The sequence below is a fragment of the Pleurodeles waltl genome, chromosome 9 (assembly GCF_031143425.1).
Source record: "Pleurodeles waltl isolate 20211129_DDA chromosome 9, aPleWal1.hap1.20221129, whole genome shotgun sequence".
NCBI classification, from domain to species: Eukaryota; Metazoa; Chordata; class Amphibia; order Caudata; family Salamandridae; genus Pleurodeles; species Pleurodeles waltl.
The window spans coordinates 903958255-903982086 of NC_090448.1; the positions used below are offsets into that span (position 1 = coordinate 903958255).

The 23832-nt window shown below is 41.5% G+C and overlaps 1 protein-coding gene across 1 annotated transcript; it reads left to right on the plus strand.

Moving 5' to 3' along the window:
- Positions 1-295: 295 nt before the first annotated feature.
- On the plus strand, positions 296-22142 carry GLRX5 (glutaredoxin 5). The gene is made up of 2 exons (XM_069208254.1): positions 296-674; positions 21661-22142. The coding sequence occupies exons 1-2, from the start codon at positions 392-394 to the stop codon at positions 21837-21839; spliced, it is 462 nt and encodes a 153-aa protein (XP_069064355.1). The 5' UTR covers positions 296-391; the 3' UTR covers positions 21840-22142.
- The last annotated feature ends 1690 nt before the right edge of the window (positions 22143-23832 follow it).

Here is a 23832-nt window from a genome sequence, read left to right on the forward strand (position 1 = left end):
TTCTCCTTTCTACCCTTGAAGAGTGACGTGGAGTCTTCCAGTCTTGTCTACGCTCTATCAATTCAAGTGTCAGAACGGGAGTTGCGTCAGAGCTCTGATCGGTTCCGTAGAAAGCCATTCGTATCTAGGTTATTTAATTTCTCATTGGAGCCTTGCTTGGCCGTGTCTTACTAGACGTAGGCAATGTCTCTGTTTGAAAGATTTTAAGTGGTTCCGAGTGCTGATTGACAGCTTTTCTTGTCCAATAGAAATGCGGTCTCCCGTGAGGCAGCCAATAGGTGTTTTGAGAAGGAAGTTCTAAGGTTGAGACGAAGTTTGGGTTCACTGCAAGTTACTGGTGGTGACCCTTCAGAGCTGCTGCCGATATCTGAACTCGACGTCTGTGGCTGCCATGAGTGCCCCCATATTCCGTACACTCTTGTCTCGGAGCGTGTCACTAAGGCCATGGGCCTGTGGCGGTCTGTACGTCCGCTGGCTGGGCAGCGCAGGCTCCACCATGCCTCGGGAGGAACTTGAAGCGCTGGTGAAGCAGCACAAGGTGGTGGTGTTCATCAAGGGCACACCTGTCCAGCCCATGTGTGGATTTAGTAATGCGGTGGTACAGATTCTTCGCATGCACGGTGTACACGAGTATGGCGCCCACAATGTGCTGGAGAATCAGGACCTGCGGCAGGGTGAGTGTTGAACGTGGTAGGCACACTGTTAGTGGATTTTTGACTCTGTGGGCTGATGGTCCACTGTCCACTCGCAGTCCATTCCTCCCTGGCGCAACTATTACATTACCCATGCCTCTACTTCTCATTATCGTTACTACCAAAGCCCCAAGGCTTTTCGTAACTGAGTCCCTTTCCTATCACTGCCCCTTCGTGTGTTTTTAAAAAAAAATTTTTTTTAGTCTTTGGCTCATGCCATTGCTCCTCCTCTTTCTCTCCCATATTTCATCACTACTAACCAGATGGCATGTGATTGGTAATGTCGAGGCTAAGTCAACCTGCCTTATTACTGGTTGACTGTACCTTAACACTTCAGCCTTTAACAGGCCCGGGGAGTGACAGTGCTCTCGTCCCTCCTGTTGTGCTTTTTTTTGTGCGTTTGCAAAAACGACTTAAACAAGATACCAGGGGTCAAAGGGGGCGGGATCGGAGGTGCACGAAGTACCCATACTTTTTTAAATTATGAAAAAAACACTCCCCTACATTTTGTAACATGACAGTTCCTTGGGACGCTTACTTTTGGTAGTTTAAATGCTTCAGCTGAAGTGTCATTCAGTGAGTCTCCTGTGCTGTGAAACCAAAGCTGGACAGAGAAGCTAAACAACCCTTTCTGCCAAGGTCCCTGCTTGCCTGAAAGAAATGCAAAAATTTGCTATGAGCTAATCTGTAAATGGAAAGGGTAATCTGTAAATGTCAAGGATGCTTGTGAGCTGGTACTGACTATAATTGTTCAATCACTCAAAGTTTTGTAATGGAAGAGGTTTATTCTTTTTAAGTAGTAGTGCAAAAGCTGTGAAGTACGTGCTTTTAATTGTATTTATATAGCACTTACTACCCCTGGCAGTGTTGAAGGGAAAGTATTGTGAAAAAAAATCCATTACATACAGCCTAGGTATTACTAAAGTGTATGTTTTTGAAGCACCATTTTATCTAAAACCTTTTTACACATTTTGTAGCAGTCTGTTTTATAGTGTGTGTAATGCCAACTTAAAATAATGACTTGCTTATTTACAAGGGTTTCTGTCCTTCGGCTGTGCCCTCATAGCACTAAAAATACAAGTCACTACTCTCCGCTGCACTAACCAAGAATTAATTCTGTGGCCTTCTGGTTACACACAGACCTCTGCAGTGTAATAACTAAAAGAGGTTTCAAAATGTTCTATAGTGCATTTCCCACTGAGTAACAACTTTTCTATTTTTCATTTAAGCTGAACATTATTTTGTATGTAGCTACCTGCTGGTGAAAGGCCAAAAAAACTTACAGAATATTTTGTTTTTTTTAGCCCCCCCTTTGTTTTGATTTCTTCCCCCACTGCATGCAACATCACAGTTCCCATACTTCGACCACTACAAGACTCGCTAGACCAGGCCTCTGTAGTCTGCCCCATCTCCCTTCAGTCCTTCTCAAATTCTGCCCATTGAGAGAAAGTTAGCCGTTTTCGCAGAAAAACACAAATTATTTCTTAAAAAATATAAATATATATATTTACACTTAGCAAATAAATAAGAAACATTGTTTATTTTTCTTCTGTATTACATTAGATATTTGGTGCTTACAAAATAATCTCTGCTGACCTAGTGGCTGTGGTCTGCACAATATAAAAATACACAATAAATAACTGATGTTGACATTTATTTAATGATTAAAAGACTTCCTGCCATCTCTTGGACATGCTGCCAGATCCTTCTTCATCCCTCCACACAGACGTGTTCGAATTTGTATGATTATGGGTATATTCGGTGTTGTTTGTTAATTAGTGGTTTCATATAGCATGGACAAGGCTCAGTGGGTGGCAGAGTGCTCTACATAGGATCTGCATTATTGTTGTATGTTCCAGTATATCAATTAAGAATGAAACAAGTGGGAAAGAGCATTGATCCTTGAGTGATGCCTTACTGGAGCAAAGAGAGATCTGTGAGGGAGTTTGACACTTTTATTTATTAAAGTTGCTTTCAACATATGGCCCAAACCAGCTCAGCACTGCTTTGTCTAACCCCTTTCTACCCTTAAAGATTCCCAGTAAAGCAGAGACCTTTTTAATTTGCAAATGCTCCTGATAGATCCGAGCATGAAGAATTAGAGTCCAGGATGTAATCAGTTATGTTGAGAGTTGCAAGTGTCATGCTACTTCTGGCCATGAAGCTAGATTTACAGGTGACAAGAATATAGTTCCTATATGAAACATCAGAACTGAGCCCCAACACAACTCTCCAGGACTTTTCAAGAATGAGGAAGCTCGATACTGTACAGAACGTGTTCTGATATTCGGGATGCAACCTGATCTATTTGTAACCTCTTAGCTGCTGGGCCTTTTCACCCCCCAGTGCTGAGCCCTTTTTTATGGCTTTTTGGGGTAGTTCACGCTTAGCCCTTCATAACTTTTTGTTCACATAAGCTATCCATGCCAGATTTGCCCCCTTTTTTCCCAACATCCTAGGGATTCTAAAGGTACCCAGAGTTTGTAGGTTCCCCTGGAGTAGACCAGGAAATTAGCCAAAATACAGCTAAAAGTTCGTTTTTTTTTTTCTTCCAAAAAGTGGGAAAAAAGGGCTGGCGAAGAAGGCTTGTGGTTTTTTCCCTGAAAATGGCATAAACAAAGGGTTTGCGGTGCTAAAATCTCCATCTTCCTGGCTTTCATGAACAGGCAGACTTGAATCAGAAAACCACATTTTTTGCATTTTACTGGGACATACCCCATTTTTATGATTTTTGGTGGTTTCAGCCTCCTTCCAGTTAGTGACAGGAATGGGTATGAAACCAATACTTGATCCTGGAAAGCTAAGCATTTATGAAAAGTAGACAAAAGTTCTGAATTCAGCAAGGGGTCATTTGTGTATATCCTACAAGGTTTTCCTACAAAAAATAACAGCTGAAAAAAAAAAAAAAAAATGAAATTTGAGCTGAAAAAAAACAGCAATTTTTCCTCCACGTTTTACTCTGTAACCCTTTCCTGCAGTGTCATATTGTTGAAAGTAATATACCATTAAGTTTGCTGGACTCTTCTGGTTGAAGGAATATATAGGGCTTGTAGGTTCATCAAGATCCCTAGGTACCCAATGCATGAGCTGCACCTTGCAATGGGTTTTCATTCTATACCAGGTATAGACAAGTTCATTTGGTTAAATATAAAGAGTGAAAAACAGGTTTCAAGAAAACCTTTTATATTTCCGAAATGAGCATAAGATAAGGTGTTGAGAAGCAGTGGTTATTTGCACATCTCTGAATTCCGGGGTGCTCATACTGGCATGTGAATTACAGGCCATTTCTCAAATAGACATCTTTTTTACACACTGTCTTACATTGGAAGGAAAAAATATAGAGAAAGACGAGGGGCAATAACACTTGTTCTGCTATTCTGTGTTCCCCCAAGTCTCCGATAAAAACTGTACCTCACTTGCTTGGGTAGGCCTAATGCTCGCGACAGGAAAGGCAACATGGACACATCACATTTTTACATTGAAATCTGACGTGTTTTTGCAAAGTGCCTAGCTGTAGATATTGGGCTCTAGCTCCGCTGTCACCTAGGGAAACCTACCAAACCTGTGCATTTTGTAAAACTAGACACCAAGGGGAATCCAGGCTGGGCTGACTTGTGGGGCTCTCACCAGGTTCTGTTACCCAGCATCCTTCGCAAACCTCAAAATGTGGCCAAAAAACACTTTTTCCTTACATTTCGGTCATAGATAGTTCTGGAATCTGAGAGGAGCCACAAATTTCCTTCCACTCAGCGCTACCCCAAGTCTCCCGATAAAAATGGTATCTCACTTGTGTGGGTAGGCCTAGTGCCCGCGACAGGAATAGATCACACAGCGGTCAATGTTGTTCCTTACATGAGACAACTGTTGACCCTGGGGTGATCTATTCCTGACGCAGGCACTAGGTACAGGCACTCAAGTGGAGTAGTGGTTTTATCAGGACAGGTGAGGAATCACTGGGTGGTAGGAATTTTGTGGATCCCAGCATATTCCTGTAGTTTGTGTGACAGAAATGCAATAAAAATAGTTTTTATTTAACATTTCAGCTTTGCAGGGTATTCTGGGTCACACCTCTGTGGACTCCCCCTGGATGTGTAGTTTCCAGAAATGTTTGGGTTTAGGATGTTTCCCTATATTGCCACCGAGCCCAGGACCAAAAGTACAGGTGCCTGCCTTACAAAACCAGTTTATTTTGTGATAGATAATTTTGATGTCTCCACAATAAGATTTGGGTGGTGGAATTTGGGGCTGAACTAAATTGGGGCATTCCCAGGAGAGCACTCTCTCTCTGTGCTTGCCGCCACATTCACCTGCTCTCTGGGTTGGGCTAACCCACTATTGCCCCGTTGCACAGACTGTGCTTGCGAACGGACAGCAGGACTGTCCCCATCACCTCCTTCATAGTTACTGGAAGAGGAGTTATCGAATGGGACTCCTCCGACTGAAAAATAACTTCCAGAGTCTGCGCCATTGTCCTATCCTTCAGATGCTTTCTCAGTATCTGCTGTCTCAGTCTCTGTTCCTTCATCAGAGCTGCCCTCTATAACCAGAGTGAGGGCGTCAGCAGCAGTCATCCAATGAGATGCCATCTCTGCTACTGGCTAAACTGTTGCTCTAAAACACCAGCCTACGTAGACAGTCACAAAATTGCCGGTGTGTGTGTGATACGTGCAACAGTAGAGGTCACCTTACCTGCGCTTCTTCCCCCAATCAGCACGTTCTTTCAAGACACTCAAAAAACACCTTGTCACAAACCATTCGTCACAGTCTTTAGCACCACCTGCACCCAGCCCAACAATCATTATTGGTGCTCCCACTCCCATGTCCTCCTCCTCGGATTCCCTCATTACCATCCATCAAAAGCTGCCCCACCCCGCACATACATTTCATTTGTATTATAGCGCAGGTAATGGCTGACTTTAATATTGTACTCGGCTATTTACATAAAATACACATTTGCTCTTTATAGTAGGCATATAAACCTTCTGCGCTTCTTTATGGCACTAAAACTGCCACTAGACAAAAGTCTGATCCTTTTCTAGCAGAAACATAATCACAAGACTTACTTGACTTTTTTTATTGCTGCCTAAAAGCTCCAGTTGAAATGCTTCAGTTGAAGTATGTGCTTTGCTTTGAAGACGCAAGCTGCAACTGCAAGACAACTGGTGGCAAATGTATATACAGAGATCACTTTTATATGTGGGTCTGGTTTTCCTGGGGGCACATACATACATAGATAGATAGAGACACCTACCTTCATGTGAAATAATATGCCCCGGAGGGGGAGGGGGGTGTGGCCCGTTTTCCGAATGGGCCGACCCCACCCAAGTGAAATCCCTGGTGTCTAGTGCTGCGATCGAGGGCCAGGAAACACGTTCAAGAAGGCCTTGTGTGAAAGGGGAGAGTTTCCCATTTCACACGAGGCCTTCCCGAACGTCAGACGTCACAAAGGGGCGGTGGGGGAGACACAGAAGATCTTCCGTGTCTCCCAGGGGGTTTAAAAAAAATGAATAAAAAATCCTCGGGTGCGATGCATCCGAGGGATTTTTAATTTATTTTTTTAACCCCCTCCCTCGTGTCAGCCACTGGTCGTGCCCCGCACCGGGAGGTAGTGTGCCTGTACTAAACGGGTTAAAGTCTGGGACTGTAACTTATGCTATGGTAGTCTTGCTCGGGTTCTGAAAGGAAAGATAACAGAGTGGCTGGTCTCATTGAGTGACGATGGTAAAGGTTTTACAAAATATGATGAAGGGCTAATTTTGGTATTTGTGCTAAATACATTGGTCTAGATTCCACAGTACTTATTGTGAAGCAGCTGATGTAAATTTTTATCATTTTATCCTTGAAAATATGACCGACGTCCCATGATTTTCTTTGACCTAGTAGATGTTCTCAACAGGGGTTTGGAGATGTTTGTACTATTTAAAATTCTTTTTGAGGAACATTTTTTTTTTAAGTTCTTTTAGTTCTAGTGAATCTAAATTTGAGAATGTTTCATTCACTTAATCTTTAGTTTTACAATTGTCTATGTGAATGGATTTATGTGCCACTTTTGTTCCGTCACTATTACCCTCCAACTCCGGTGCCCGTACGGGCGAGACACCTGTAAATGATCCAGAACACTCTGCTAGTCCGCAGACGCGCACTAGAGGACAGTGTATTTGCAAAATCACCAAGTGTTTATTCCAGTGCAAGTCACCAAATAAAAAACAACCCAGCTTATTATTTTATTACACTAAACCTGCGATCAAGGCGTGTGTCACGTTGCAACGCGTTTGGTTGATTTTCATTTGGTGACTTGCACTGGAGTGAACACCTCATAATTTTGCAAATACGCTGTCGTGTGTGTGTGTATATATAGCTCCACTGATAAACCAAAGGTTACAGGGATTTTCAGGGGTTTTACACACGCAAAAATATAGACATTTAGCAGTTATAGTTATCTCTAGTAAATATAGCTCGTGCCCTAATGTAACTATAACTCACACCACTTTCATGCAGTTTTTATATCAATTATTTTATTACAAATGTTCCAGTGATATTATCAGTGATGTCATAGAAGATGTCATGAATGAGGTAATTATCAGTGCATGCCGAGGGCTTAAGTTCTAGGTACTTCAGGGCAGGAGTTATAGTTTCTTTTGAGCTAAGTATAACTATAACTGCTACATTTCTATGGTTTTGTGTTTGTGTGTCCACACCCCAGTGCCTGTCAGGAGTATCTGACTTAATTCTTTCCTTCACTTTTCCAGAAAAAACTAAGTTTGAGACTAGATATTACCAGATAGACAGTCTGTAGTAACAGTTGCTACACCACCCTGAATGGCATATCTGTAAGAAGCTCCATTGGCTCTTAGCTTAATCACATGGGCACCTTTCTCTCTCCGCACTACAGGCATTTGTCAGTAGCTTGTTTCCAACTGCGCTTTCATAAGTAGTAGCAACAGAATTCTCCAAAATTTGAGTTAAATATAAAATGTCCAAAACATTCTAATCCACATTGATGGTTCACTTTTACTCATTAGCGCTCTAAAATTAATGCTCACATTTACCCATTAGGGTTCCAAAAGGAAGACCTACACTACTGATTAGTTTTCCATATCGGATACTACCAGTATACCCTTATCTCTATTAGAGGAGGCATTAGAACATCTGTATTCCGGGATAAAGATTATAGTAACTGGTGACTTCAACACAACATTCGAGCCGTCCCTCCTCTTGAAAGAGGTCACTATTTCACAAGATACATTTTGGAATATTCCATCTATGGCTGGGAACCCCTGTAAGAATCATTCAGCCTCTGTCCTCAATTTAGTTTCAATGGTGGCCAGTTGGGGTCCTAGAACCTGTAACGGCGCACAGTATCCGATTCTGCGATGGCTAAAATATTTAAGAGGGGCTCACAATCTACTGTCATTGATTACATCCTATTAGACGTTAGACTGTGGGGCCTTCTAGGAGGTATGATAGGTGAAAACCACCTGGATAGCAACCACAATTCTCTCTTTTTGATGCTAACGGGGGACACAGTAAGGAAAGCTAACATTGCTTATGAGATGACGACCTCTGAGCCTGTTGTGGCCAGTAATGGCTTCTATCTGTCTTGGCCCGTCATGGTGGCCAATAGGAACCTGCACTCGGAGATATATGACCTTTTTTGTATCTCATCTCTCTGTTTACGAGGGTCATCTCCTCTTAGATATCCCGATTTTAGAAGTATACACTAAGCTTTTCACTAAATTAAACAAACTATTTTTTAGGTATGGTCATGGGAAGGTGATAAGGGAAAGAACAACCACCTGGTTTAATGTAGACTGTAAAACACTAAATCAAACTTGAAAACGGCTTTAAGGGTGGGAGATAGAGAGGGTATCATGGAATCCAGGCGGGAATATGATAGAACACTTCAATCAGCAAAAAAAAGAGAGGGATGATTTAGTATGGCGTGATATGCTAAAAGCAGTAGAAATGAGAGATTCACAGGCTTTCTGGAAGCTGGCACCAATAGCAGGATCGGATGATAAAAACCCTCTCCATTATCACATAGATCCAGACAGCTGGGTCTCCCATTTTTCAATTCTGTATGATCAAGTTGATATTCTGGAGAAGGAGCATAATGAGGCTGTAGTGCACAGAGGGAGAACTGTCTGTGGGCAGGGTGGAACAGAGGAGTCTGGCCCATTAGAGTTCAGTATAGCTGACACACTCAGAGCAATAAACGCCCTAAATTGTGCCAAAGCACCTGGCCCAGACAAAATCCCTGGAGACCCATATAAATCCAAGACATTAATATGGAGCCTCTATATAAATCTGTTGACTAATTCAATATCAAGGGGAGGGAACATTCTGGAGTCTTGGAGGGGTGCTGATATTATACCGATCTACAAAAAAGGGATGCCAGCTGCTCTTCCAATTATAGACCAACAAGACTCATTGATAATATTCATAAAACCTTTGCAAGACAAATCCTAGAGAAACTGCTTGTGTGAGTAGATGATAAGAAAATCTTGACCCCCCGCTACAGGCAGGATTTTGCCCTAAGACTAATACTACGGATCAAGTCTTTCGGTTGGTCTGTTTATATTGGAAATATGTGTTACTAGCTGGTCAGAAGCTTTATGTAACCTTTGTTGATCTTAAGGCTGCTTTTGACTCCATCCCACACAATATGCTATGGCAAGTTCTGTCGAACATGGGGATTCCATCAAACCTGGTTACATTTATCATAAGGTTACACTCAATGAGTTATGCCCATCGGGGGTGAAAGGAAGGGGTGAACTAACAAATAAGATTGCTGTCAGACGTGGTGTTCGCCAAGGGTGCATACTAGCCCCTACCTTATTTACTCTCTATGTGAACGAAGTGGCGAAGGAACTCTGCAACTGCAAGAATGATGCCCCCTCATTGAACAGCGTGAAAGTCCCTGATGATTCCCTACTGATTTCCAGATCGCCAATGGGGCTCCAAGTTTTAATTGAAAAATGTATGAACTTTTGTAACTCAGGAGGATTGGAGTTGAATGTGGAGAAGACAAAATATATGGTTTTTGGACAGAGCGGAACCAAGTCAAGACCAATTAGAGCAGGGGGCAAAATACTGGAAAGAATTGAATCATTTGATTACTTGTGGGTAAAATTAACCAGTAATCTAAAATGGCTCCCCCAGTTATCCAAGTCCTCTCTAGTAATTAAGCACAGCTCGAACGCTATCATTAGGGTCTATAATGCAACCAGCTCATGATCTGTTACTCCAGCGCTAGCAGTTCATTGAGCAAAGGCGTAAGGAGCTGCCATGTCCGGTGGTGAACTGTGGGGGTGCAGCAACTTGGACTGGCTGACTATTGCAGAAAATACATTTACAAGGAAACTTTTAAAAATACAGTTGGGTATCCCATTAACTCCTCTCTGCGTTGATTCAAATTTATGCAGAGTGGCGAACCTGGCAACTCTGAGGCCTCTTGCTTACTGTGTCCGCTTTTGGTCTACTGACAAACTTGAGTCACTATAGGGACTCATTAAGGGACCTGATTACTCCAGCTACCATCTGCTGCATATCCTGGATGAAGTCAGTGTGAGACTGGCTCAGTGAAAGAATCTGAATAGATTTGGGGATGAGCCTGATTGTCTATGTAAAACTGATATCCATATATTTAAAAAAACTATATTGGGAGTTTATAAATGAGAAAGTAGTTTTGTCAGGCACTCACGGCACTCTGACAAGCAGTTTCTTGGAGATAAAGCTCTTCCCATGTTTTGAACCATACCTTGATAGGATCACCCAGGCCTTGGCCAAAAGTTTGTTGATAAGATTCAGGTCAGGCTCCCTCCCCCTAAATTCTTTCACCTGTAGGTGGAAGGGGGGCACTGCTTCAAGCTTATGCCCTGCTTGTGGCCTGGCGAATGAGACTGAAGCCCATTTTTTATTCATGCTTCCAGAGTATAATGAACAAAGAAGAAGATTGATTCGCCCAATCTGCTTGCAGCTTGGCACAATATACCATCAACAGGCCCTAATAATTCTAAAATATGATACATCAGAGGCAATAGCATTTTCAATAAGCAGATTCTTGCTGTCATTCTGGTGCAGGCGCTAAAATTTTCTTAATTCAGGAGGATAAACATCTAAATGGGAAGTTTTATTTTAAGCTACTGGATTGGATCGGCCTGAAACAGTATACTTGATGACAGGGACTTCTGGTAATTGAGGGAAGATGCACGTCTCCCTAGGGTTTGATATTTTCAAAGGATTGAGTTGTTTAATGATCCCTACTAGACAAATTTCTACTTATATTATATCTTTCCCTACTTATGAGTTTTATGCTTACATTGTGGAATTTTTTGAAATGTAACATACTTATGTGCACTTTGATGGTCATGCAGCACTGAATAAAGTAGTTTTACTACTTCTTTACCTTTACTTGCTAAATACACAGGGTAATTATTGTGAGCACTGTACTTAGTATGTGTTTTTAACACACTTTGGAGTTGTAAAAATGTTAAGTGTTTACCTAGTCCCACAGACACCCATGCCTCAAATACATTGTTGCTGTAGTGTAACTGATTCTCATTGCAGTAAATCTGGGCATTTGCTTAGACTACTGTGCAGCTACTCATATTTATACATTTCCTGAGTAATCTTAAGTGTGCAAATTGACTCGGACATTTAGCTGCAGGACATACTGCGATATGCCTTTCATATGCAGGTTATAATTCCACCATGTTTTGTAGTGTTTGTTTTTTTTTTTTTTTTTTTTTTTTTACACCTTTTGCTCTGCCACTGTACTGTGTTTTTATTTTTTAAAATGTTTTTCTTTCCTGAGGCGTCTACCCTCCAACCCCCCGCTCCCTTGCTTTTTTTCCCCCCCTCTATTTCGGGAGACTCGAAGTATGATCGACTGACTTTACGCGGCCGTTAGCTGATGCAGTCTACGCCGTAAAATGTCTGCTGTGTTGCGGTACATATTAACTGTTTAGTAGTTGTTCATGGCACTTGCCTTTTTGTCTTTTTTTATGCTAATATGGTGTCTAAAATGGGAATTTGTTTGTGAATCTTGTGTCTAAAATTTAATAACTATGATGCAACCTTGCTACTGACATCTGTTACAGTGTGATTTGATTGTATATCAATTTTGGGCCAGATGTACGACCGTGTTTAGCAGTTGCAAATGGAGATTCTGCCCATTTGCAACCGCTAAAATGGCCTCTGGCATATGCAAACCTTATTTAGCGAGTTGGTAACCTATTCTCAACTCGCAAAATAAGGTTTGTGAGTCGCTATTGGGAAAGGACGTGCCAAGGATGTCCCTTCCTAACAGTGAGTCGCAGGGGGATGTATGATTGTTTTGCAATAGGAATGCAGTCGCAAAACAATCACAGTTTACCACCTATTTCATGTAGGTGGTATGCCAGCTGTAAACGGGAAGGGGTCACCAGGAGAACCCTACCCCTTTGTGAATGGTAGTGAAAATGTTTCCACGGATCTCTGCCTATCCATAAAACATGAATCAGAAATGTTTCATTTTTCTTTTTGAAACACACCCTGTTTTCCTCTAAGGAAAATGGGCTGTTTATATTTAAAAAAAAAAGTTGCTTTATTTAAAAGCAGACATAGACATGGTGGTTTGCTGTCCCCTAGCAGGCCACCATCCCTGCGTTATTGCCCATTCCCAAATGGTCACAAATTCCGACATGCCTCATGAATATTTATGAGGCAGGTCAATTGCGTCCCCATTGGACATCGCTAAATGTGTCTGTGTCGCAAAAGGAAATGGTCATACATTTGGCCCTTTGAGTTTATCTGATATGTACGTAAATTGCGTTTGCTATTCATTTCCATAGAATATACCTAAGTAGAATAACTCTGATCTGAAGGGAGTCTTTACTTAGTGGTTCTCACAAAAATATGACACAGAACTGGCTTCACATACATTGGACACCCATGTACTAGCGAATGCCTGTGATCGCCAAATGTCTCCCTTCCATCCCAAGTACAAAAATATGAGGTAACGTATAGCACTAGGTAGACTGCACTCGTTTGTTTTTGGCTGTTAAAAAGCACAAAAAATAAATGTATTACCCTAGTTCTAGTTTGTGATTCAAATGCTTGTTGTCAGTATGATGTTCATTCACCTATGTATCTGTTGATGTTGCTGCGTTTTTTTACAAAGCTACTTTAAAGTCATCTCATAAAGTAGCATAGAGGAATAATGTGTCCCTTGCAAAGCACATCGTGTAACATGCAGATGACAGATTTTCATTTTATGTAGATAGGTAAGTGGGTTGCTGCTTTTTCCACAGAGATCCTTTTTATTACTTGTAGTTCATAATTTGCAATCCACCTAATATAGCACAGTGACTTATGAACCGGTATCAAGGACCTGCATGCAAACTGCAAGGCATAACTATAGAAACTTACTGTTTTTTTTTTTCTCAATCTGTTGTTATTAGAGAGATGCTGAAAAGGATTTATTTTGTTTATGTAGTAATAAAAACTTATTAGTACAGAAAAACCCAAGCACTGTGTTACGTTTTAATTCCTGACTTTGTGTATTCCTAGTCGTGCACTCTTAACATAGAATCCCTACCAGTAAAGACCGTGTGTGACTTACTAGAAACCCTCACTGTCTTATGTACCTTCATGTATATTGATTTACACCTTGTATAATTAATTTTCAATATATGATGTGTGCGTTTGTTGTAAAGCGCTCTGACACCCTAAATTGGGTCATGGAAGAATTGAATAAAAATAAATCAGAACTGCCATTTAAATTATTTGTGCAAATACTCTTCAGAATGATAAGTCTGACATTCTTACAGTGAATGCATATCTCCTGTATGCAGGGGTTGAATAAAGTTAAAAGCTTGCCTCCAAATCATAATTTTTAAGTACTTGTGAAGTGATAAACTGTGTGCCTTTGTCTCTCTCCATTACATTGGTATCCGGGTCTGTGGGGTTCCAGATAGTTCCCTGCCATGATAATTCTTGAACAGAAGTGGGGCTGCTGGGCCATAGTTCGAGGGCCTGTCTGAAACCTAAATAAGAAAGTCACATTGCTTCTCGGAACAGAAAGCAGTTAACATGTGGGCGCTGCGGAGTTGTCGTGTTCTCTGCATATTTCACTGGGGTTAGATGGTTTCCCAATCTGGCTCAATAATGGCCCCCAGATCTGTCTGGGTCCCCCTTCATTCCAACACTGTTGATACATATACAGGGAGTGCAGAATTATTAGGCAAATGAGTATTTTGACCACATCATCCTCTTAATGCATGTTGTCTTACTCCAAGCTGTATAGGCTCGAAAGCCTACTACCAATTAAGCATATTAGGTGATGTGCATCTCTTTAATGAGAAGGGGTGTGGTCTAATGACATCAACACCCTATATCAGGTGTGCATAATTATTAGGCAACTTCCTTTCCTTTGGCAAAATGGGTCAAAAGAAGGACTTGACAGGCTCAGAAAAGTCAAAAATAGTGAGATATCTTGCAGAGGGATGCAGCACTCTTAAAATTGCAAAGCTTCTGAAGCGTGATCATCGAACAATCAAGCGTTTCATTCAAAATAGTCAACAGGGTCGCAAGAAGCGTGTGGAAAAACCAAGGCGCAAAATAACTGCCCATGAACTGAGAAAAGTGAAGCGTGCAGATGCCACTTGCCACCAGTTTGGCCATATTTCAGAGCTGCAACATCACTGGAGTGCCCAAAAGCACAAGGTGTGCAATACTCAGAGACATGGCCAAGGTAAGAAAGGCTGAAAGACGACCACCACTGAACAAGACACACAAGCTGAAACGTCAAGACTGGGCCAATAAATATCTCAAGACTGATTTTTCTAAGGTTTTATGGACTGATGAAATGAGAGTGAGTCTTGATGGGCCAGATGGATGGGCCCGTGGCTGGATTGGTAAAGGGCAGAGAGCTCCAGTCCGACTCAGACGCCAGCAAGGTGGAGGTGGAGTACTGGTTTGGGCTGGTATCATCAAAGATGAGCTTGTGGGGCCTTTTCGGGTTGAGGATGGAGTCAAGCTCAACTCCCAGTCCTACTGCCAGTTCCTGGAAGACACCTTCTTCAAGCAGTGGTACAGGAAGAAGTCTGCATCCTTCAAGAAAAACATGATTTTCATGCAGGACAATGCTCCATCACACGCGTCCAAGTACTCCACAGCGTGGCTGGCAAGAAAGGGTATAAAAGAAGGAAATCTAATGACATGGCCTCCTTGTTCACCTGATCTGAACCCCATTGAGAACCTGTGGTCCATCATCAAATGTGAGATTTACAAGGAGGGAAAACGGTACACCTCTCTGAACAGTGTCTGGGAGGCTGTGGTTGCTGCTGCACGCAATGTTGATGGTGAACAGATCAAAACACTAACAGAATCCATGGATGGCAGGCTTTTGAGTGTCCTTGCAAAGAAAGGTGGCTATATTGGTCACTGATTTGTTTTTGTTTTGTTTTTGAATGTCAGAAATGTATATTTGTGAATGTTGAGATGTTATATTGGTTTCACTGGTAATAATAAATAATTGAAATGGGTATATATTTTTTTTTTGTTAAGTTGCCTAATAATTATGCACAGTAATAGTCACCTGCACACACAGATATCCCCCTAACATAGCTAAAACTAAAAACAAACTAAAAACTACTTCCAAAAATATTCAGCTTTGATATTAATGAGTTTTTTGGGTTCATTGAGAACATGGTTGTTGTTCAATAATAACATTAATCCTCAAAAATACAACTTGCCTAATAATTCTGCACTCCCTGTACATATGCATTCAACAGCCAGCAAGGGCTTGCCTGCAGTGGCGGAAACATTGGGTGACGAGGTGGAGAAGCAGAAAGGCTCAAGTGCTTTTTGGAGGCTTGGGGAAGGAAGGGACTGGTGAAAGATCCTTTTGCCTCCTCTCGTTGGCTTACCTTGCAAGAAATGGGTCTGCCAGTAAGAGGAGAACCTTCCCTTTCTCCTCATCAAGTGTGGGGGCACTGTGAGAGTTGCTGACAGATTGATACAAATGCGCAACAGCAATGTATTTGTTGCAAGGAATTAGAATTCGAAATTTCAAATGGTACATATGTGGCCATCACAATATGCACTCTGTAGAGAGGCCAATAATAGGATGAGTGTGTAATTTGAACACTGATATGGCTCCCTGACGCACACTGCCTTCAGCCTCTGCACCGTAGCTCTGAATTGTGCCCCATTTAAACTCTCTCAGCAGGACAACTAAATGCGACTCAGCTCAAATGTACCATGCAAATATTCGGAATGCCAAATAGCTCAGCCAAGACTTCTTCACCTTCCCTGTACTTAGTGAAGTCAATTCCAGTTCAAAATCTTTACCGTGTAAAATATGCTGTGTATATAAACTATTATAGTGTTAAAACCATTGGCAAAAGCAGTCTGTACTAAAAGCGTGATCTGTTTGTTTTGCCAGTTTTTTGCTATACTGTGACTTAGGGCCAGATTTACAAAGCATTTTTCTAGTCGCAAAGGGGCCGATTCTTAGAATCGGCCCGTTTGGACTTGAAAAATGCTTTTGGGGATTTTGGGAATCACAAACTGTGATTCGGTAACTTTTACTGAATTGCAATTTGGGTTTTGCAATTCGGTATTAGGAAGGGGCGGGTCAAGGGCGTCCCTTCATAATTCCTAGTCCAAATGGTATGTATGATTGTTCGCAAAACAATTACAGTTAGAACCAATTTCAAATTGGTGCTAAACCATTCGCAAAAGGTAAGGGGTCCCCATGGGACCCCTTCCCCTTTGTTAATGCATGCAAAAACATTTTTGCGGAGCAGGCAGTGGCCCCACGGACCACTGCCTGCTCTGAAACAATCAAAAGAAAACTTTTCATTTTTGTTTTCGAAATACATTCTGTTTTCCTTTAAGGAAAACGGGCTGCATTTATTCAAACAAAAAAAATTATTTATTTAAAAGCAGACACAGACATGGTGGTCTGCTGACACCAGTAGACCACCATCCCTGTGAGTGCCGCCATTCCCAATGGGGTCGCAAATTGTGACCTCTCTCATGAATATTCATGAGGTAGGTAATTTGCGACCCCATTGCGAATCGCAGACTAGGTCAGTGACACTGTTGTACATCCGGTTTTGAGACTCGCAGTTTGCGAGTCGTAAAACTGGATCTTCGTATGTGTGGCCCTTAATCTTGACTTGGTCCCTTTTTGAAATTACTCTTTCAGTGAATGTGCCTTGCTTTTAAGGTCATGCATGCTTTATGAACCAAAGTTTGGAGGAGCAAGGAACGCCTCTTGCTTGCTGTAAATCCTCTTTTCTGCCAATGTTTTCCGATTGCATTTGGTTATCTTCTGCTTCACCCAGTCACCAACAGAAAAAATGCTGTATCTTGGAGCATACTGTTGGCTCCTGCGAAAAAGTGTTATGTCTGTACAATTTTATATAGTTTGAAAATGAATGCCCATATCGCAATGAATCAACTGAAGTAGAAAACATTAGTATTTCTTGGTTAATTGGCAAAGTCACCTATTTCTACCCCGTTAAAAGATGAGCCAGCAACAGCCTCTAATTGGCTGGAGTCTTTCAGGGATGGATAAGATAACCGACAAACACCAAAATATGTGGCACCACCAGGGCAACCAGAATGACTCTGCACATTTTGCTCTCTGAAGCGAAGTAAAACGTGCAGTGACAAAAACTTGGTACTGATTGAATCCCTCAGCCCCGAATGTGTGAGTGAAGCTTTTAGTTTTAGTGGTCAGTTGGAGTGACCCCAAACTGCAAATGTTTCTGCATAAGAGCTAACTTGCGATCCAGATGTGCAAGTTCACCTGTTTACTTTAAGGAGCTCTGGGTACCAAAACAAATGAAAGGCATAGTTCTTAGTTGTCTTTCTGTGACGGGAAAGACTTGATGTTATTGATACCTGAAGGAGAACAAATGAAAGGCTTGATTCATAGTTATCATCCTCCAAAGGTAGGGACAAGCTCTTACTGAAACCTGAAGGAGAAAGGCTTGGTCTGCTTTGCCTGATGAAAACACCTTTATTCAAAGTTAGAACTACAGGCCCTAGTGCTCCACTTGCTGCTGTGAAAATATCTGCCTTTTGAAAAGCTAACTACAATGGAGACCCCCCCCCCCCCCAACTTATCATGGCTGAGTATAGCAGAACTCTTACCCAAAGATTACATTCACCTCGAGAGGATAATAATTGTGCAACCCAGCTGCCATTGACCTAGGACGAAGTTTATTAACCTTTGGGATGGGCCTCTGGACCTAAGGTACTTCTCGTCCCCTCCATGACTCGCTTTTCTCTTTTGTTAGGTGCTCAAGAAGCACAGACCTTGACATGCTTTATTTCCCTTGTGGTTTCTGCTGCTTCATGATGATGCTGCCTGATGGGCCAGCCTTTATTGTGGTGCTGATCAACTTGTGTCTGTGCTTGCTGAAGGATATTCTGCCTCAAAGACACGTTGTTGCCACCACTGCCACCTCCTTGAACGACTCACTGACCGTACATTGAACTGAACCGTCTGCCCTGCTGTGCAAACCAGACTCCACACTTAAGCTGCGACACATAAATAAAGTTGCTGCCCCCATATTTGTGTAGCGTCTTGAGGGTCAATATAAAATTATACTGCTTTATTACTAAAGAATAGAACTTAAGAAGGATAAGTCACAACTCTGTTGTTAAATAAAATTCACTGGACAATACAATTATTTTGCGTTATCTCTGTGCTACCTCTTTTGAATGTTCAAGCCCGTAAAACCCCCTCAAGAGGAATGCTCAACAGTTTGCAACTGCTCTGAGGTAATGTATGTAAAAAGGGAAGAACAGTCTGTAATTGAATGGCTTCTGGGTTGGCGAGTCCACTAACCCTTGCTGTTTGACAACAGAAGGTTTACTTCAAGAGACTGGCAGCACAATTTTTCCAGGAATGACTTGATCTGTGCAGAGGAGATAAGTATTGCACGCATGTTGCTCCTTCAAAGCTGATCTCGCGATTCAATGTGCATCGAAAAAAACTACTGCAAGGCGGGGCGGAAATGGTCATTTAGATTGTGAACTACTGTGCGTTCTGCAATTACTGACTATGCTTTTTCAGTTTAAGATAAATGCTGACGTAATTTGTGTTCCTCTCTAAGCTTCACACTTCTATTTTCAGCTTTAAACGTTTGTGGCTCCACATGTTTTCCAGTTACCCTTTTCCCCACATCTTCTCTTACCCCATGAGACACTGAAATGAAAACGAATTCATTATATATTTTTTAAAATTTACATACAGACATGAATTTTGTTATCCGCTTTTGTGTGAAATCACAACGTGCAGCACGGACTGGAAATAATCAAATCACTTTCTGTACACTTGCACCCTGTTCCCCAAAATGTTTGTTTGTGGCAGTGCATAATGTAAGCAACCACATAAAATGTATCTTCTGCTGCTTGATCATTTTAGGCAATGCTATTCCTTGTTGCCTTTCCCTGCAAACTTCCTCTGGCGTCCCCAGTGACCCTCTTCCTTGCGTCATTTTACCTTTTTAGGTATATCTCGCCAGCACATATATAACAACTTTGTGTATTTAATTCGTGAAAGTAGCTTTTCGGGTTACGCTTATTTTCATGTCAATTAAAGCCAGCCTTGTTGGCTTCGCCATTGCTTGTTTTGCTAGACAAACAAAATCATTCCACTGCTGACAACACCCACGGTGATCCACACTGCTTTCTGACAAGTCACAGCATAGTAAATACTCTAGTAAACCAGTGTAACTAACTACTCGATGCCAACATTTTGCTAAACGACTTACTGTTAAAGAGATGTGCTACATAAAACTCTTCTCCCCAGTTAAGGCCCTCATTGCAGTTCCTGATCTCAGTTTTGTCCATTATCAATCCAAAACACCCCATAGCCACATAAGGAATAGCTGAAAAGCAGGTTATCATTGCCGATCGGTCTCTTTATTTTCCCACTTTTTGAATTCATGCCCGCCGCTGCCACTGCAGGATTTACAAGATTTTTCAGAATTAGCAACCCCACAGCTACAGTTCGCAAGGGAAATTAACTGAAAACTACATTGAACACATAAATACAATCCTGACCATGCAGTACGTGATTCAAATGTAGATGCATATAAGCTGCATGGGACACCAGAGGGTTGCTCCCCCTTGGCAACATATATATCTTACGAGTTTACTGTCAAGTCTGATTTCTTTCTTCCAGCTTTACCTGTCAAAGTTACATTACCGTAATATTTTTGCAACCGAGGTGTACTCTTTGAGTTGAGGTTTTAGACTTTGTGCGTCTTCACCTGCAAACAGAAGGTTTATTTTAATTAGGAGACCGCTCCTGGTAGAAGGGAGATTGTGCAAGGGGTTTTCTTTCTCCTACTAAAAGGGACTAGAGTTATGTAGTTCGTAAAAATCCATTACTAAATGACACAGCTGAAGTTGTCGAACTAAATCCACTCCTGTGAACAGGGCTTTGATTGCACTTATTCAAGGAAGAACGTTTTTATATGACAAAATCCTAGATATTATTGAATTGCATAATTGCTGGTATCCTGTTTTATAGACTGGTAGCAGCCACACTCTTATATTTTTTGTGGTGAGTGTTAGTTCATAATTTAGTAGTCTGAGCTCGACTAAACTCTACAAATTCAGCACTTTACATGGCTTATTAAATACGAAAGTTAGGACAGCAGCAAATTAAAAATGATTTCACCCACAACGAGGTGGCATGCTTGTTGAGCAAATAGTAGATGGTACTGAACTGGTCTTAAACAGATGTTTATTGCATATAGGCATGAGTCTTGTTTGTTTGTTCTTAGAAGACTGCTTTCGAGACATTATTAACACTGTCTTGTGGTTAGTTTATAATGTGCGGGAGCATCTCACCAGATGAGGCTTTTGGTAACTCAATGAATGGTGAGATGTAAGACCACTGGTCCCTTTGGTGTAAAGCCACAAGGTAATCTGGTGATCTTTCATGTTGGGTAAGAGAGGTGAAGTCTCCATAAGTGCGGTCTTGGTGGTGATTAGCAGCACAGTGCAGCTCTACATTTGTTATGGAACATTGACTAGGTGGATTACCTGCGCACCAGACTAGTCTATAGATATAATTGATATGAGTTCTGCTTTTTCCATGAGTGTAGTAAACTAGCTATAAGGGAATGTACACCTTTTGATTAGAAGAGCAAAAACATAATTTATAATAGGAGTGTTAAAGCGAAATAGTGCAGCTTCTTCTGTTCCCCTTACTTGTGCCCTTAGACGATTTTGAGGCTTGTTAGCGAATTACAAGTTGATCCGTGTATAAAATGTGGAATGGACATAAAACATATGAGACAACTGTTGGTATATCCCCATCATTGCCCTCTTTTCGACTGCCTCCACTTTGGTGCTAGATTTCAGAACGAAAAGGACTCTGAACTTGTTCAAAACTGCAGGTTTTATTCATAATGTTTTAGTAGTCATCTTCCTTTAGCAACGTTTAGATAGTTGAAAATACAGTGGTTTTAACTGGTGGTTACAGTTTGACTACTTGTGAGAAAAATGTCTTTGGAATTCAGTTTTATTAGCAAATACATTTTGGTGATGTGTAGATTTTTTTTTGTTTTTTTGGTTCTCCTAAATGTTCATTGCTGAAGTGAGTTTGTTTACGTAATACGTCTTGGCCACACAAACATATTTTTTGTATTCTTTTTGTAAAGTGCTGAATCTAGCCCTTGTCATAAAATCAAAAGACGTTTTGTTTTAGTATGGCCACACAACCAAATCTTTGTAGCCACACAAAGGTATTTTTTATGTAGAGTGCTGAGTCCAGCTCCTGTGATGCGATCAAGACTTTATTTTGTACACAAGTTTAAATCTGTAATTTTAAAATAAGTTAACCCATGTCGTTGACTACTAACATTGAAACAGTGAAGGGAAAATATTTGTGCTGCATTTTAAAACTTTAAAGGGTATATAACCTAACTGGCATTTCCTTTTCATGCAGGAATTAAAGACTATTCTAACTGGCCCACCATCCCTCAAGTATATATGAATGGTGAATTTGTTGGTGGTTGTGACATACTTCTCCAGATGCATCAAAACGGAGATCTGGTGGAAGAACTGAAGAAGTTAGGTCTACGCTCTGCTCTTGAAGATGCGAAGCAGAGCCAAGAAGAAAAGTAAACAGAAGATGATTCAGAGCGTGGACTGTAGCTAGTTTGTAAAAAAAAAAAAAAAAAATCTTATTGAAGATTCTTATTGCCAGCAAAGCCTTACCGATGTGTTACCCACTTAAAAGAAAGTATTCAGTAGACACTAAGATGTACAGTTTGCCGTGGGTAATCAACGGACAATTCCATTGGTGGCTATACTTTGTAGACTACAGCTGTCTTGTGAAACCCTGACAATATTTTGTTTGACTAATTAACCAAAGGCTTATCTTTTCTATTTTTTGTTGTTGTAATAAACAGCTTTTTTTGCCCATTATACTGGACATGTCAGACTGTTTGTCACTACTACTTTTCCTTCTGGTCTGTTTATTTCTTCATCTAAAATACAGATTAGGTTAGGAGGGTCACAAAGAGTCTTCGCATTGAAACTGATATTCTTTTACTTTTCTGCTTTGTATATCTGTTTCTCTGAATACTATTTTTATGTTCATTCTTACTCTCCACATTGACTGTCTCTTCCTAACAGAAACTTGGGCGAGGCCTGACTCGGACCCCGATTTTATTGAAGCAACTCCTACCGGCTTCTCCTTTTACAGGGTGGACAGGAACACAGGCAGAGGAGGAGGCTTGGCCATTATTTGTAGGTCTGAGCTCATCTGTACCTGGACTAGTGCCAGTCACACTCCAGAGGTCTGTGAAGCTATGGCCTTTAAACTACTCCGTGATAAATCTCTAGTTTGGGAAGGCCTGCTAATTTACCGCCCCCCCCCGGCCCCGTTTCGAAGTTTCTTTCGATATGGCCCTCAGTATTGGAACCTCTAATCATGGCCCCTAAAGCCATCATCTTGGGTGATTTCAATATCCATTTTGATAATACGCGTGACTCGCAGGTTGCGGAATTCCTCAATCTTATGATGGTTCTGGATTGGGTCCTAAAGGATGGGATGGCCACTCATAGAGCTGGGCATACCCTAGATGGGATTTTTACCCGTCCTGAGGAAGCATTATATCTTTCTACCACCCCATTAGAGTGGACAGATCATGCCCTCCTGACGTTCAAATTTCTGGCCAAGCAGCAGCCCATCATATCCATTCCCCAGAAAAAACTGATAAGACCCTGGAGAAAAATTGTAGTAGAACCACTGAAAGCTACACTTCTACACAATTGGAATGATCCAAAGGTGTCCATGCTGTCTCTGCTTGCTAGATTCAATCTAGGCATTAAACAAGCAATGGACACGCTAGCACCGGCAAGAATCTCTGCTTCCCGTAATAGGAAGAAACTTAATCAACCTTGGTTCTCTCAAGCCCTCAAAATCCTACAGAGGAAATATCGGCAGAAGGAGCGCTGTTGGAAACTCAGCCTCTGCGAAGCCGAGAGGGTGGATCTCAAGCTCGCACTTAACACTTATAAAGAAGCTTGTCGGGTAGCCAAATCGGACTACTTCACATGTAAAATCAGCGAAGCAGCCAACTCTTCTAGAGAACTATTTAGAACTGTTAATGCTCTCACCACTCCTTTAGGCTCTCCCAAAGTAGAAAATTCCCAAGACTTCTGTAATAAAGTAGCCAAATTTTTTGAATGTAAGGTTCTTGATATTTACTCCAGCTTTAGGCTGGAGAAGAAACTAGCTAGCCCGTCCCCCTGGCTGACTGTTCATCTGCTCCCTGAGGTGACAATGAACGGGTCGCCAGACAAGCCACTCCTATTTTCAAAATTTAAGATGCCCTCTCATGAGGCTCTGTGTAAACTGCTCTTGGAGGGTAAATCTGGCTCCCCTATGGATCCCTGCCCCCCGGCTATCCTCCAATTAGTACCAGAGCTAGTGGTTTCTATGCTGGCCCCTATTTTTCAGGAAGTGTTAGCATCGGGCTGTTACCCCAGGGTTTGGAAAGAAACTACCATTATTCCGCTAAAAAAGAAGGCAGGTGGTAAACCCGATGACTTGACGAATTTACGCCCAATATCCCTTCTCCCCTTTGCGGCCAAAATCTTAGAAAAACAT

What these genes read in the sequence shown, in the direction of transcription:
- GLRX5 (XM_069208254.1), top strand. Translation starts at nt 392, where the DNA reads ATGAGTGCCCCCATATTCCGTACACTCTTGTCTCGGAGCGTGTCACTA. An exon ending in GAATCAGGACCTGCGGCAGG is followed by an intron (nt 675 to 21,660) that starts GTGAGTGTTGAA and finishes CTTTTCATGCAG; the next exon opens with GAATTAAAGACTATTCTAAC.